The sequence below is a fragment of the Ursus americanus genome, chromosome 8 (genome assembly GCF_024610735.1).
Source record: "Ursus americanus isolate L20-20 chromosome 8, mUrsAme1.1.p, whole genome shotgun sequence".
NCBI lineage: Eukaryota > Metazoa > Chordata > Mammalia > Carnivora > Ursidae > Ursus > Ursus americanus.
This window is the reverse complement of record NC_142134.1, coordinates 17,569,302-17,585,753: the sequence shown is the minus strand read 5'-3', so window position 1 is coordinate 17,585,753 and position 16,452 is coordinate 17,569,302. Positions and strand designations below refer to the sequence as shown.

The 16,452-nt window shown below is 37.1% G+C and overlaps 1 protein-coding gene across 11 annotated transcripts in view; it reads right to left on the bottom strand.

The window, feature by feature from the left end:
* The window catches only part of WDFY3 (WD repeat and FYVE domain containing 3), a 262,486-nt gene that overhangs the window by 75,436 nt on the left and 170,598 nt on the right, over positions 1-16,452 (bottom strand). For 10 of the 11 annotated variants that reach the window (XR_015725422.1, XM_045790948.2, XM_045791003.2 and 7 more), the window contains 7 exons: positions 15,648-15,742; positions 12,181-12,301; positions 11,747-11,964; positions 7,575-7,810; positions 6,195-6,329; positions 3,459-3,638; positions 1,933-2,166 (listed from right to left, as the gene is read on the bottom strand). Coding sequence is in view for 10 of the 11 variants with exons in the window: in XM_045790948.2 (XP_045646904.1) it covers positions 1,933-2,166; positions 3,459-3,638; positions 6,195-6,329; positions 7,575-7,810; positions 11,747-11,964; positions 12,181-12,301; positions 15,648-15,742 (1,219 nt within the window). In the remaining variant the exon portion in view is untranslated. The remainder of the gene's footprint in view (positions 1-1,932; positions 2,167-3,458; positions 3,639-6,194; positions 6,330-7,574; positions 7,811-11,746; positions 11,965-12,180; positions 12,302-15,647; positions 15,743-16,452) is intronic. The other variant, XM_045790985.2, reaches the window with a different exon arrangement.

Genomic DNA, 16,452 nt, shown 5'->3' with positions numbered 1-16,452 from the left:
AGGTTAACACATATTATATCAGACCTACTCTTTGAAAAATATAGAAAACCAAAATAAAAGACAATTATATCATCTATCCAAAGCTAGTTAATTAGTTATTAAGATTCCTACAAGACTGAAAATGCTGTTACTGGATATATCTCCCTATATATTCCACACATGTGTATTTTATTATTTGGCTCAGTTATGCCTTCTTGCACACACCTCTTCCGAACTTTACTATCTTGTTATACTCTAATCACCATTTCATTTTGCAAAGAGTGCTTCAAATTCCTACCTGATACACTAAGATACTAGCCATCTTGCTCTTGCTTCTGAATGTTTTCAACGAGGACAAGCTCTACCAGGCATCCTTTTAAACTCTACCAAATGAATTACTGACGATAATGATTATTTTTCTGCCAATATTAAACACTGTGGTCCTGGTTAAAATGCTCAGCATGACTGGTATCTAAATTACATTAGCAATTTCTTTTAATTGACTGAATGGAGATATTTTCACATGAATAAGATAAAATATCTCCTGTGGATTTAAGGTTTCAAATAAAAAAATTAACTGTATTAGCCACTAGAGGGAGCAGAGAAAGTGCAGGTCCAGTTGCCAAATGGCTGAGAGCATGTGGGAAGTTCCCCAGAGAGAAAAGCAGTCAGTCTTCTGCACTGACTGAATCTTCATAGACCGTTATTATTTTCAGAGCCCTGGAATGGACTGACTGCGTGACCCTACTTACATGAATTGACCAAAAGAATATGAATGTACAGGCAACAGTCATATATTAAATTCTCTATGATCTTTTGAGATTTTTTTTCTAGGTGAACGTTTGGTTTTCAAGGATGACCAATTTCTAGAGCCAGCAATGTGGCCGCTTAGGGCTCATTTTCTGGTGCATCAGCTGATTCGTCTCATCTACGAGAAGAATAGGCAAGTGCAATGGACTAAATGTCTGTGTGCCCCCAAATTCATATGGGGGAGCTCTAACTCCCAGTGTGATGGCATTAAGAGATGAAGCCAACAGCAGGTAATCAGGTTCAGATGAGGTCACGACAGTGGAGTGCCTGTGAGAAGGTTAGTGCCCTTGTACAAAGAAACACCAGAGCCTGTGCGTGTGTACTTGCTGTCGCTCCCTCTCTTTCTCTCTCTCTCCGCCATGCAGGAGCACAGCAAGGCAGCCATCTGCAAGCCCGGAAGAGGCCACCAGAACCTCACCAGGCTGGCACCCTGAGGTCAGACTTCCCAGTCTCTGGAACTGGGGGAAAGCAATGTCTGTTTCTTAAGCCACCCAGTCTATGGTATTTTGTTACAGCAGTCTGAGCTAAGACAGCAAGCAACCTAGAACTTTGCTGCCTTGGGAAAAATTCAGTAAGTGCATATTAAGCACCTACTACGTGCAGCGTACCATGGCTTAAGCTGCACAGGACAGCAAGAGCAATACTATCCAGCGACAATATGAAAGAGGGACGGAAGTAGGGAGTTACAAGCTGAGGAGACAAGGCCGCTGTGTCAAAAGAAGTGCTGGCACGCTTTCAGTAAGAAAGTCTTACTGGAACACAGCCATGCTCATTCATTACTGCCAGTGGCTGCTTTCTGGCTATAATGATGCAGTTGAACAGCTGTAACAGAGACTGTATGGCCTGCACAGCTTGAAATATTTCCTGTCTGGCCCATTACTGTCGATTCCTGGCCTAGGGAAAGGATGACTAAAGGACTGAATCAGGGATATGCTTGTGGGAATGGAAAGAAGAGAAACAAATTGTTAGGGTATATAGCACATCGGAGATAAAAAATTCCCATAGTCCGTGATATGTTCTGCCTGCACAACCCAGAAGAATATGAAATCTGAAAGGCCTCTGGCATCAAATGTGCGTGGTTATTAATGTTCTATTTAGAAAAACTATACAAAAGAGATGTAAATGCATTTTTTTTGTCTTTACCTCCAACAAAAGATCAATTAGTGGAGTCTGCTTGCTGGCAGGAGTAAGACAGAGGTTGTCTATTATTAAGACTCGCATGAAGTCAAAAACAAACTTCTTCGCTGGGTGATTGGTCAGATAGGTCTTGGTGCCCACGTTGCAGTATTCTGACTGGCTTCTGTTCATCCCTGTGTCTGCTGCAAAGGCTTTAAATTCTTCTGCTGGAGATCCAACTTCATCATCAAGATCAGTCACCTGGTAAAACCAAGAAGAAATATATGCTAGTCATATTTGATTTCATGTGATATTTTCACTTCCATGTTTCCTAAAAACCAAATTATGGCAACAACCGTATTTTCCCAACATTTACCTCGTATTAAGCTATTCAGTACAATACTTCACTTGGCTTATTTGACTCTCATTTCAAGGTACCAACTGGGAACCACAGGTCACGGTTACTTAACACATGCTCTTTCTCATATTAAGCTGACCAGCCACTAACCATGGATCTGTTTTATGCTGAATTTTATCTCTATTGTGGATAATGAAATGATGAGAATGACTATATTTACATATTAAAATATACCTACAGAATTTCAGATGAAGATCTGGCACAATGGTAGCACCTAAGGGCTGACTCATTTTTGCAAATTAAAAAAAACCCAGATAAATAAAACAATGACAAAACCAGAGCCAATTCTGAGCCAAGAGGGGAAAAAAAGAAGTACCAGAGACAGATTATAAGCTGCTGATGAGGAAAAGACGTTGAGATAATACTTAATGTCTATTTTTACCAAAAAAATTAGGATTTAAAAATTAGAAACAAGTCAGGTCATATGTTTTAACTTGTCTTTCTCCTAAAATTCCCCACAGTTTTATAATGAGTTTTTCACCTTTATAAATGAAGAAAAATTAGTATGAACAAGGTAGTTTATTCCAGGTTCTCTCATTTCCACCAGAGAAAACATAATGAAATTCTGAAGTAAACAGAGTAATAACTGTCTTTGGGGCTTTGTTTTAAAGGACAGAAGAAGTACCTGTACTACCTGTAGTTATAGTCTAATAATTTTCTATTAAATTAATACAGAATATAAAAATAAAAGTTGAACAAAGAAAAGTTGAACGAAAAACACAAACACAGATTTCATTTTTGTATAAAGACAACCGCTCCTATAATTAATTTGTAGAGACTAATTCCTGAGATAAAGTGGAGACAAATTCGGTCTAACTGGAGTTCTGTAACCTGGATGCGACATTTCACAACACCACAGCTATGAGCACATAAAGAAGTGCGTCCGCAATGACTTGGGAGAGGGAAGTGATTAACCGGGGACTTGCAAGAATACAGGAAATGAAACAGGAAGCAAAGTTCACTGCTATTTTAGGGGAAAGCAGAAGGAGAGTGTGAGGAGGAGACACCAGACAATAATGTGAGAGGTGAGGCTGTAACTTGGTCAGAAGCTTAAAAGACTGGGAAGAAAATCCTGCTAACCACTGGAGCAAATTAATTCCAGTTCGACACCCCCGCCCCCGGCCCCCTTTCCTACCATCTCCGAATAAGGGCGAATGTTGAAGGGGAAGACGGTGGCTGCTAGTGCACACAGGAAGTCCGGGCTCATCCACATGGAGGCCAGGTCAGGAACGTTGTGATACAAGTATCTGAAGAACTGCATCAGGGTCACAGGATATTCTCGGAGCCAAGATCCCTCTTCTTCTGATTGCCAAGGCTGTCATGGGGACAAGAAAAGAAATAATATGTTAGAAAACCAACACTGCTAAAAATTGCTTTAAAAATCCATTACTCACTACTTTTCTAAAACTTGGTATGTTCATGGTTCAGAACTCTTATGAACCACACACACCAGCAAATATACATAAACAAATCTAGAAATAAGCCAAAACAGAAACAATACTCCTAGAAACTGACAGGATGTCTGTTCGTTGGTGTACTCACAGCTCAGTAACCTGAGTCAGTGATTTTGATTATTTATCATTATCAACATGAGCATAGTTGCTGCCAAAAGCTGTCCCATCTTCCATCATGTGAGAGTCAGGAGTAACACAAAAGATGGGGAAGTTACTTCACCTCTCTGAGCCTCATACCGTCATATGTAAAATGACAAAAACAATGCTTTCAACCATATGCAACTGTGATATTATGATTTATAGTGAGAAATACATACCTGCTCTTTGTCCCATCCCATTCTTGGCACAGAGCTACTAAAACCCCTGGAATGTCCTAAGTAAGAAGAGCCATAAAGGGTGTCTTTCGTTAATCATAACAAACACCTTTCAACCACACTGAGTTAATGTTAATCATAAGACTTTTGGAAAGCCCCTAAAGATGGAGGCTTGCCAAGGCAACCAACCACATCATTAGAGGGTCGGAACTTTCAGCACTAAAGCTCTGCACCCCCAGGCGCCTAGGTGGCTCAGTCAGTTAAAGTGTCTGCCCTCGGCCCAGGTCATGACTCCAGAGTCCTGGGATCAAGCCCCACATCAGGCTCCCTGCTCAGCAGGGAGTCTGCTTCTCCCTCTAACTCTCCCTCTGTGCTCTCTCTCTAATAATTAAATAAAATCTTATAAAATAAAGGTCTGCAACCCCTAACTTCTAGGGAGGGGAGAGAGGCTGGAGATTGAGTTTAATCACCAATGGCCAATGGTTCAATCATGTCTATGTAATGAACCCTGCATAAAAACCCTAAAGGACAGGGTTTGGGGAGCTGCTGGGTTGGTGAACACACAGAGGTGCTGAGGTGGAGAGTATGGACGGTCTGTGCTCCTCCCCTTACCCTCTGCATCTCTTCCAACGGGCTGTTGCTGAGTCACATCCTTTTATAATAAACTGGTAATCTAGTATGTAAAATGTTTTCCCAAGTCATGGGAACCTCCAATTTATAGTTGGCAGGTCAGAAGCACAGGTAACAACGTGGGCTTGTGACTGGCATCCATGTGGTGGGGTAGAGGGCAGTCATGCGGGACTAATGCTATCTCCAGGTAGATAGCATCAGAACTGAAATGAACCGTGGACACCCAGCTAGTGTGGAAAAACCCCCACATATTTGGTGACCAGAAATGTCAGAAGTGAAGTAGTGTTACAGCAGAATATTGGGAGTAGAGGAGACACACAGGAGTGTGTTTTTCCTTAAGAGCAATACAACAACAGTAACGTTGATGATAAAGAAGGAAAAAAGGGGGCGCCTGGGTGGCTCAATTCATAAAGCGTCTGACTCTTGGTTTTGGCTCAGGTCATGAGCTCTGGTCTGGAGATCAATCCATGGAGCCCACCGCTGTTGAGCTCCATGCTCATTGGGGAGTCTGCTTACCATCTTTTCCTCTGTCTCCCTCCCCACCCCCGCTCCTGCACTTTCTCTCTCTAAAATAAATAAATCTTAAAAAAAAAAAAAAGGAAAAGGAAAAAAGAATAGACGTGAACAATACCAATCTTCTGATACTTGCCCAGAGAGGGACTTTTTTTTTTAATTTAGATTTTTAAGTTTGTTTATGAAAAGGAGCCAGGAGTCCCAAAGCATTCTAAATTAATACAATAGTAATGTTCTTTTCTAAGATGACACAGGAATAGTTTTGACTAAATTAGGTTTGTCAGTACTTGCAATCCAAAGAGTAAGCAAATTGTGTAAGCAAATTATTATTCACAGTATCCCTGTAAGATAAATAGGAACATACACTGTCACTTAGTCTTTCAATTCTTCATATCTAAATTAGAAATAATTAGAATAAAAATAAAAGCAAATACAAAACAAATACATTTTTAACCTTTAAATGAACATGATCTTCAAAGTTCAAATAACATATCGCAAGGACATATACTATAATATATATCCGTTATATACATGAATATATTGTAATACACATTTTGTAACGCTAATAATACCAGCTAAAACTTACAAGACACTTACTACATACCAGGCACTCTTGTAAGTGCTTTGTGTATATACTAACTCCTCATTAAATCCTCACGGCAACCCTAAGGATAAGTTCTCTTTATCACCAGCATTTTATACATGAGGAAACTGAGGCACACAGAGGTTCGCACGTGTCAAGTATCAGACATGGGATGTGAACCCCAGCAGGGCTCCAGAGTCCACGGTCTCACCAACTGCGCAGCCCGTCCTCACAGCAGAGACAACAAAACCGAGAGGCTGAGCTCCCAGACCGCGCAGTTAACAAACAGTCCTGCTAGCCAAGGACCCCTCTATTTAAACAAACCTACGGCCGGCAGGAGGCAGCGCCAGCAGGCTGGAGCGTCTCTGTGCACTTACTGAATTCAGCATGCTGCGCAGCATCCCCAGTAGTAAAAACGCAGCTTCCGTGCACACGTTATGGATAGAAGAGACCACGGTTCCACTGGAGGCAGGAACTCCAAAGATAAATGTCCAAATGGAATCTAAGTCAAACTGCAGAGGTCGAAGTGAAGGAAGATTAGCCACCGTTAATTTTTGTCAGCTAGAGACTCTCACAAGTTCTAATACTCTAAAACTTCTTTGAGACTAATTAGAGTTTTTTCAAAGTGATCAATGATGGAGAGATAGAGACCTAGCATTACTCCCTCCGAAATTTTGATAATTTGTAAATTTTTACATTTATAAAGAAAAGAGAATACTATGTATCATCCTGTCTTAGATACCCAGGTTAAAAACTTTGTTTTCTATTTTTTTCCTCTATGAAAGCAAACAAAAAGAAAATACATGCTAATCAGCCAGGAGATGACATTATAGAACTGATGAGTTTAAGCAGGAGCTTTTAAAAAAGCATGTGGGACTCACTTTTCTCCCCCCTCTTGGGAATGTTCTAATTTACTTTTAGGTTACATACAGATAAGATCTGAAGAAATAAAAATCAGTTTAGGAGACTTATTCATAGCAGTTTTATATAACACTTTATGACTATGGTGTCATGCTTATTTTGAAAAATTACATAACCAAGCAAACTCTGTTTAGTCTGAATCTGTATCCTGACTTAATGTAAGGGTACAGACTTTGTTTTCATTTAAAAGGCTCTGTCAATTACTAGAACTGATTTGAGTTAGCATTCGGCATTATGATGCAAGTACAGTAGTAACGTTTAAAACTGAATTCCGAGATCTTCGCAGTGCCACAAACATAAGCTATATACAGATATCCACAATAGTCTGCAATTAGGATTCGAATAAAGCCTTAGTGTTTTCCTAAAGTGGATGTTATCTATCATTAAGAAACTAAAAACATTTCTGTAATCAGAACCTGCACTAAGAACCCTATCCAATTAATTCATGGTATACACACCACTCTCTTTATTTTCAGTTCTATAGAAATGACATCACACTTCTAGATAAAAGCACATAATTTGAATTCTTCAGATCACCATTAAAATACCACCCAGAATTCTTCAGATCACCATTAAAATACCACCCAAAGTCTTTATGCATACAGGATCATACAGAGTAATCCAAAAAAAAAAAAAAAAAAAAAAAGACCAAATAGGGAAAAAGGACTTCTGTTTGTGCAAGTTTTCTTTAGTATCTTCAGATTTTGATTCCCAAATCAAATCCTAAATATGAGAAAGGGATGGGATCCCTCTGGTTTTACTGTGAGTAACCCATCACCATGCGGTGATTTGCCGGCACATACAATTACACTTACGCCTTACTAGATAATTCCTACCTGGCAACCCTGCTTACATCGGCTGCTGGTGACAGGCACACTGACCTGCAGGTTCTCAGGCAGCTCACTAACGGGCTGCTGCAGAAACAATGCCATGAGGAGAAAATAGAGAGCAGGGACATTAGTGTGTTTAGGAAGGAATGACTGAAGCACTGGGAAACCAGGAAAGTGACAAGCATCCCGGTTAATCTCCCTGACCGTCGATCTCCCGCCAGCACTCCTGCCCACATTGAACCCTAAGAGGAGAGGAAACGGAACAGTAAGTACAAAATGAATAATCGATTGCCACCAGTATTAACAAAGAAAGGAGTAATTCAGTATATGTGCCATTTCTCTCCAGAACATCCATATTAATACAGGCAATTAACTATTCCATTGTTGAATTAATCTTCCAGTTAAAAGTTCTTTACTGTCTCTGATTTCAGCAAGCCTATTAGAACACAGGTCTTGAAAACTACCTCAGACAATCAGATACAAGAGGTAATATAAATTCTACTCATTACAAGAATGCCCTCAAACGAGTTCTAACACTTCCCTAAAAAGAAAGTAAAATTCAAAATGTAGCCAAAATTTAGGATGCTACAAAAATGTACCTTAACAAACTAAAATTGCTGCCACTATATTTAGCATATAATTATAATTAACTATATTTAGTTAATATATGTCATTTGTCCTGGATCCCGTTAAACTAGTTAACCGTAAATTACCTACAAGTTTTGAGACAAGACAAAAAAAATAAGCACAATGATCTCTTCTCCCAACATGATGTGTAATTCTGCTGGAAAGTTGCCTGGCGCTGGGACACCAAATCGGAGCCTGCTATGACTGGGGCTATCTGAACATGCAGGGTTCTTCCTAGAAACACAGAGCGACTAGGGGATGGTCAGTGCTGACCGATGTGGCTTAGACAGCATCAGCCTTTCGGTCAATACTGCTCCCTCTGGTATGTAACTAAGCAGGATACAATGCGAACATTTAGTTCTTTCGCCTGCCCAAACCTAGTGCAGTGCTTGGCACAGAATTTCAATGTAAAACTTGTGTGAAGAGCAACCAAGAGATGAAGGATTGATTTTTACGCTGAAGCCATTTTTATTTCAAATGAATATTCATTATTTTCCCTCCAATTTGTTTTTTCTAGGATGAAGTGAGTGCATACTTGCTACTATTTAAAATAATAAATTTGTGTCTAGCTAGCTTTTTAATGATTTCATCCTAATCAACTGCTTAGCATGATGTGAATTAATCTTCTGAAGTTTTTCTTTTTAAAGATTTATTTATGTATTTACTTACTTACTTACTTATTTGACAGAGAGACAGCCAGCGAGAGAAGGAACACAAGCAGGGGGAGTGGGAGAGGAAGAAGCAGGCTCCAAGAAGCAGGCTCCTAGCGGAGAAGCCTGATGTGGGGCTTGATCCCAGAACGCCGGGATCACGCCCTGAGCCAAAGGCAGGAGCTTAACGACTGTGCCACCCAGGCACCCCTGAAGTATGTTCTAATTAAAAAATCATATAGCAATTTACCAACCTCTTTCATTGATCATCTCATTTCTCAAGCACAATGGACATGTGAGTCAGAAATTGCTATGATCCTTTTTATAACATGGAAAATAGGCAATTTGTTCAAAGTCACCAAGTTGAACAGTGGTGTCGTGGCACTGGGACTTGAGCCTGATGTCTCTATTTCAGAGTTTGTAAAGTTGCACTGTCTCCCTTGGCCTTCCTAACGACATCGCCACATTTCTGAAAGATTGGCTGCATTAGGACACTGGTGATTTTTGCTTATAGTGAATTCTAAGTGTAGTTATCAGTATAAAAAAGTCTTGAGCTTTAAGAAGTCAGAAGATAAAGTGGTATTTTATACATTACACAGGAAAATAAATTTTGATGAATTATAGGATCTAAACGAAAACCAGTATCAGCATTTATTTTCCTTTCTAAATTCTCACTCTATTTTTCCCTATAATTAATCTTAAGGAATACTTAGTATGTTACTAACAATTATGCCTTAATTTAGATTGATGTAACTACATGGAAGGTATTTTATATAGTAAAATTTGACAAAAACTAATAAACGTGAATAAAACATTCAAAGACATTTGGTTGCTCATCACATCAAAGAGAACGAGAATCAAATTATGAGATACACACATGTACGTATGTTTACAAATATATGTGTGTTTATCACACAGATATTCAGGAAAAATTGAATCAAATTTAAAATAAACTTAAATTCTTAGATTTCTCTTTTAGAAAGAGAGGAGCATATGCAATTTCTAAGCTGGTATCAATGAAGGACAAATAAATTCTAAGATCAGATGTGGAAAAAGAACCTTTTTCTGATGTTACTGAAGTGATACAGGACAGACAAAAGAACAGGATTAACACTTAGAAGACAGTTACTTAGACACTATTACTACTGGACTCAGAAACCTTATGCATTTAACAGTCTTACTTTCCTAATTAGAGAAATTAATCCTTAATTTTATTTATTAGGTTTATTGCCTATAAAGTATAACTTATATCCATAAAATATACACCTGTCTCCAGAATCATGAAGCCCAAATGAGACGATACATGCTAAAAGACTCTGGCAAACCATAATGTGCTATATGAATCTTAGTTGTTATTACCACTGTGGTTTTCATCTTCAAAGGGAAGTGGTGCTGTCAATTTGCACTTAGAACTCACATTCAGCAGAACTCACATTCACTGCTTACTCTCCTAGCAGCTCCCATTAAGGTCAACAAGTGAAATCTCTTGCTACCAAACTGTTCATGATAATAACATTTGTAGGCTATATCCCTCCCCTAGGGTCAATGCAAAATAGTGATTTTTTAGATCATAAAGGTATATATAATGATAATTTTGAATACGTATTTTAAACCCAATGATTTTCTTGAGAAATTATTTCACAGTGAATTCCTTTCTTCATTACAGTTTCATTTTCCAATATGAAATATCAATAAAACAATCTTACGCTGTAAAAACTCTAGTCTTCCTATCATTTTCTTTGATATTTGAGAAAGCAGTGCAGGCAGCACCTAGGTATTGGTACTTTTACATTTTTTTTTAACAGATAAATTACATACTCAATTTGGATCCCTAATTGACACGGGCAAACATGTATTCTTGATGCTTATTCCAGAATACAATTACATATGATTTTAAATCATAATGTTATAAAGACAAATATATTTTTAGAATACTTGAATTAAAAACAATACTTTAATAATTGAATGACTATAATTTTCAACAAAAACATTATTTTAAATATATATATTTCCAAAATAAGGTCATTAATATGAGCAAAAATATAGCAGTTCAAATGACTCTAACATAGGAAACTATAATTTTCTAATATTACTTAAATGCTCAGTTCCATGTTCAAAACAGCATAGAACTGGCAAGCAGACAATAGAGAACTTTGGCTGAAACTTCGAGCTTAAATATTTGAGAAGTAATATAACTGTTAAAAGCACGGGCTTTGGACTTAATCGACCTGGATTCACTTTTTGATATTTCCTAGCTGACAAGCGTCTTCATCCCTATTTCTTGGTTTTCTCATCTCTAAAATGGGTATGATAGTTATTTATACTTCATGGGACTATTGTGAAAATGAGTTATTGTGAAAATGAAAATATTTAGTAACTGGCACAGAATTAGCACTCAAAGTACTGATTATTATTAATTTAGTTTTGATAATTTGCTAATTACCTACTTATAAATCAGAAAGGGAACTACAGAATTAAAAGATCATAAGAAATTCCCTTGCGTTTTCACATCTTTAATATCCTGTGTCTGACTTCAGTTTAATTTGTAATTTAAAAATTCAAATTTGAAACTAAGCTTTTTATTCATTCGTTCATTCATCAAAATTCATGACTCTGGGGCACCTGGGTGGCTCAGTCAGTTAAGCGTCTGACTTCAGCTCAGGTCATGATCTTGGGGTGCGGGATTGAGCCCCACATCGGGTTCTCTGCTCAGCGGAGAGTCTGCTTCTCCCTCTCCCTCGTTCTTTCTCTCTCAAATAAAATCTTTAAAAAGAAACCTCATGATTCTTAATGACTGTCAGATAAACTGAAGAGTATAAGCTTTGATAAGATTTAAAAACAAAACAAAATACAAGCATACAAGAGAGCTTATTTGAAAGCAGCTGACATTAAGTCCCATACCTAATACAGTTCCAATCTTATTAGTTAAGACAGAATCTGTCTGTTCTAGCCACCCTCCACCGCTGAGCCCTTCCTTAAACTTGATGAGGATGGACTGATTACTCAGCAGCACAACAAGAATCCTCATGGCTGCCGTAACGGTGCTGGAGTGCAAGTGTTCTTCCATAAACATCATGATCCAGTCAAAACCCAGTGTCCTGACCAATTCTTCACAAGCTCTATTAAAGGCAGAGGAATTAAGAAGAAAAAAATGGAACATTAATTTCAAGGATTAGGACTCAAAATTTTTAAAAAGTAAGACCAGCTTTTGTTCTCAAAATAATAAATTGCAGGGTTCAAAAAATCTATTAAAAGTCAATAGCAATTCTTTTCTCTACCAGGAATTAACTAATAATAGCACCTGGTCCCACCAATTCTAAGAAAATTTTACTTACTGCAAATTAATGCTTGTCTTTTCTTTAGATGTGTAAACTAGTTTTAGCAAAATATCTAGAAGTCTGTTCCTCAAAAGTATAAGATTAGCAGATACAAGACCTCCAAACTCTTCTTCAGTTCCTATAATGAAAATATATACATTAAACTGCCTTAGTAGATAAGCCAGTATAAAATATACAACATTGTCCTAGGAAATCTCACTGAAAAATACATCTTTTAGAAACCATTTTCTCCAAGAATACTTTCCACTAAAGCGGACAAACAAAAGGGTCCATTAACTCACTTCTCTTTAGAATCCTGAAAATTGTTCATTTATATTTGACATTGTCTAAACAAGTAATAAAAGGCTGTAAACCCTTTCTTACATAATATTTACCCTCCACCAATAGAGTGAAAGTAGTCACATGGATAAAAATAACAATCCAGGGGCGCCTGGGTGGTACAGCGGTTAAGCGTCTGCCTTTGGCTCAGGGCGTGATCCCGGCGTTATGGGATCGAGCCCCACATCAGGCTCCTCCGCTATGAGCCTGCTTCTTCCTCTCCCACTCCCCCTGCTTGTGTTCCCTCTCTAGCTGGCTGTCTCTGTCAAATAAATAAATAAAATCTTTAAAAAAAAAATAACAATCCAAATCCTTAAGTTCCAGTTCCATTTTGAAGGATATAGTTAAATTTACCAGATTTAAAAATGAAAAATAGGAAGCATAAGCTATTCAATAAATGTAATACATAAAGGAGACTCAGAATTAAATAGCAGAGAAGAGAGATAAAGGCACTCAAATGCACAGAGAAACTGGAAAAGAAAGGGAGGAAAACAGACAGCTTATGGTTCTCAATGGGCAGTGCTGGCAGCACACAGAACTGGCATCAGAGTTCGAGGCCAGGCCTGCCATGACAGGCTATGGCTTGGTAAGTCACAATCCCCATGCCTTCCTTTATTCTAGAATTGAAGCTCAGGCTAAACTTTGACTTACCATGGTTGTGTGCTTTTACTAGCTTGGGCAAGGGATTCTTTTTACTTTTAAACATTGTCTTTTAAACTGCTAATTTCGTGCCTTAATCATCGGGAAGGGTGCTTCAAGCTTACCAAGGGGAACTCAAGATTCCCTTCTCTTCTAAGAGTTAAGACTGGTATTTTATAAACTGTTTTATTAAACACATACCATACAACCTAAATTGAGATAAGGATTACTTCCTTTCAATTATTTCCTTTTCAATTATTTCTTTTCAGTAAAATGGCGATCCACACAGAATCAAAAAATTCTCCTTAGATGTATGCCTAGTTTTCTCGCTGTCAGTTTTGCTTCCCTTAATTTACAAATAAAATATAAAACAATAAGCTCCAAATTTCCAGCTTAACTTCTTCCCACTCAGACTGATGCTTTCTTCCACATTGCACTACCCTTTTATGCTATTTTATTTTGCACTGTTTATTACATATTGCTGTTCGGCATTATTATTCAAGCCATTTTCTTTTTTGTGGTGTATTCTGAATGCTGCATAAATGACTTCAAATAAAAAACTATGCTTTTAATTTTTTAGAACATCATATTATAGTTAATATAGTCTTCAGTCCATATCGAATAAACAGCAAATGCCCTATACTAACAAGGCCAGCAATGTACTTTTGACTTTATTTCAAATGGCAATGAACTAATGAGAATACCAGTCCAATTAAGTTGGCAGATCAAGAGAAAAACTTAGCAGTTTATACATCTCCACTGCTGTGCTCTTCTCAAAGAAAATTATACACTAGTTGTGCTAACTGAATTCAATAGCCAGCAAGAAATATGGAGACTAGAGAAATATTTTTCCTACGTCTTTTTTACACTTGAAATAAACCTCATCTATTTCCGAAGATTTTTAAAGGACTTTTGCTAATACCTATTTACTTGGCTTATATTAATTAATTCAGAGCTAAGAAATAATCCTTGCATACGGTAGAAAAACATAGTGGTTAAAAAGCTTACAATGTTGGTTTGGATTACCTGGGTTCAAATGCAAGTAGTATGATCTCAGGTAAATTTCTTTTACTTTATCTTTCTAGGCCTTAGTTTCTTCCCTTGTAAAACTAGGATAACAATACTACCTACTTCATAGGACTGTTACAAGAATATAAAAGCACTTAAACAGCGCACGGCAGATATTAAGCACTCAGTGTTATCCACTGATTTTATCTTTATGCTTTTCATCCACTGCTAATTTGCGTTCCCAAAGAAATATCAACATTGTTCCAAATGAGGAGGCAGCAGACGAGTGGTCAGCAGCAGCCCTGTGCTCTACTATAATCTGCAGGAAATCACGGAGGCTCTCAAATCTTAGGTTCTCTTTTGAAAAACACGATTAAACACTCTCTTCTTATTCATGAAGTACCAGAGAGGCTGCGCTCCAGATGGTACAGCCGACGTGGAGAACACCTTTGTGAGGCACTGACTCAGACGTGTCATTTCTCTACTGTCCACGTGGACAGTGGTCTAAGGGAAGTCATTTATGTGATATGATTTTGGAATAACATAATAATGTAAATAATGCTGACAAATATACGATATTGTGGATTTAATTACAAGTCAATCTAAAAGGTCCTTTCAAAGCTTTCCAAACAAATCTCCTATCCTAGAATATACAAAAGGAAAATTATAGAACAGAGGGGAAAAAAATAAGCACAAGACGAAGAAAGGTTGAAAAAGAGATTCTAGTAAAATGCTTTTTCCCTAAGTGACTACGAAATATTTAACAGGAAAATGAAAGTAAGTAATATAGATATAATTTGTATTAGGCAAGTATCTATGTTTCTGAAGAGATGTATATAAATTTTAAAAAAATTAATCAATGTTCACAAATCATACAGAACAGAGTTTGCTATTTTAAGGAACACTGCTGACTCCTCTAAGAATAGGAAAGATGTAATTAATTTATTCTATTTTTAATTTTTTTACACAGTGATTTGACTGACGACTATATATGTTATACCATGTTCACCCACATGTGTAGCTGCCATCTGTCACTATATGCAACACTATTATAATACCACTGACTATATTCCCTATGCTGAACCTTTCATCCCTGTGACTTCTCTGTTTTCACTGCTTTAAGAGGTTTCTTTTTCAAATTTACATAAAATTAACATCCAGTATTTTATTAGCTTCAGGTATACAATGATTCAATAATTCTACACATTTCTCAGAGCTCATTAAGGTATGTGTACTCTTAATCCCCCTTACTTCACCCATCTCTCTACCCACCTCCAGGGAAGATTTTAGTTTTTAAGTAAAATTCACACCCTACTAAATTTCATAGGTAATTCTCTATTTCTGCATACTGTACAGACTTGCCTTAAGACAAAGACATCTGTGAAAGACCATGAAAAGAAATGTTAGGAGAAAGTATTATCATAGCATCACATATAATTCTAAGTTGTGCCAGAAAACAGGGCATAGTAATTAGTTTTCAAGCTCTAGACTCGACTCACCAGTATCAAGCTTCTCTTCATTGTTTATTTCCATAACTACAAATTTCTCACAAACTGCAAATGTTGGTAAAGTAGAAGAAATAAACTGGCCAAACCTTTAAATACGAGAAAAAAGTTATGGATTTTAGGTTTCTCTTTCCCCAAAACAAACAAACAAAAATATAAAGAAATAAAACACAAAGAAATGAAAAAATGGTACTTCATGTTTTAACTAATTTTTTACATACCTTTATGTGATTATATTCAATTTACTTCCCCTAGGACCATTGCAATTGATATTATATATTATAATGTTTTGAAAACACAGGGCAAAATATTTCTCCAGAAATATGAGTCCTTTAATGCACTAATCCTTTAATGCACTTTTAGGAACCAAACACTATGATCCAAATGAAAATGTCCTAACATTATCTATATGGATCCACTGTAGCCTACTAATGAAGAACTTGGGTTTTGGAAACACAGGTAATGTTAAAATCCCGGCCGTACCAGTTATTAATCTTATTACTTGAGGCAAATAGCTTCACCTCTCTGGGTTTTAGTTTCTTAATTGGTAAGTAGATAAAAACAAAAAACTTGATAGACTTCAGTGATAATTTTAGCAAAGTGACCATTATGGTTCCGTAATAAGATTTAACCAAATACTGTTAAATAACAAACACTAATCTCCAAAATAATTTTTAAACTCCAGTTTTAAATCTGTTGCCAAGTTACAAAAATGTTTTCAGGGTAAATGAATATAAACCTGAGTGATTTACAGGCTACACGGATTAGAGATTAGTCTACTGGGAATATTCTAATCAGT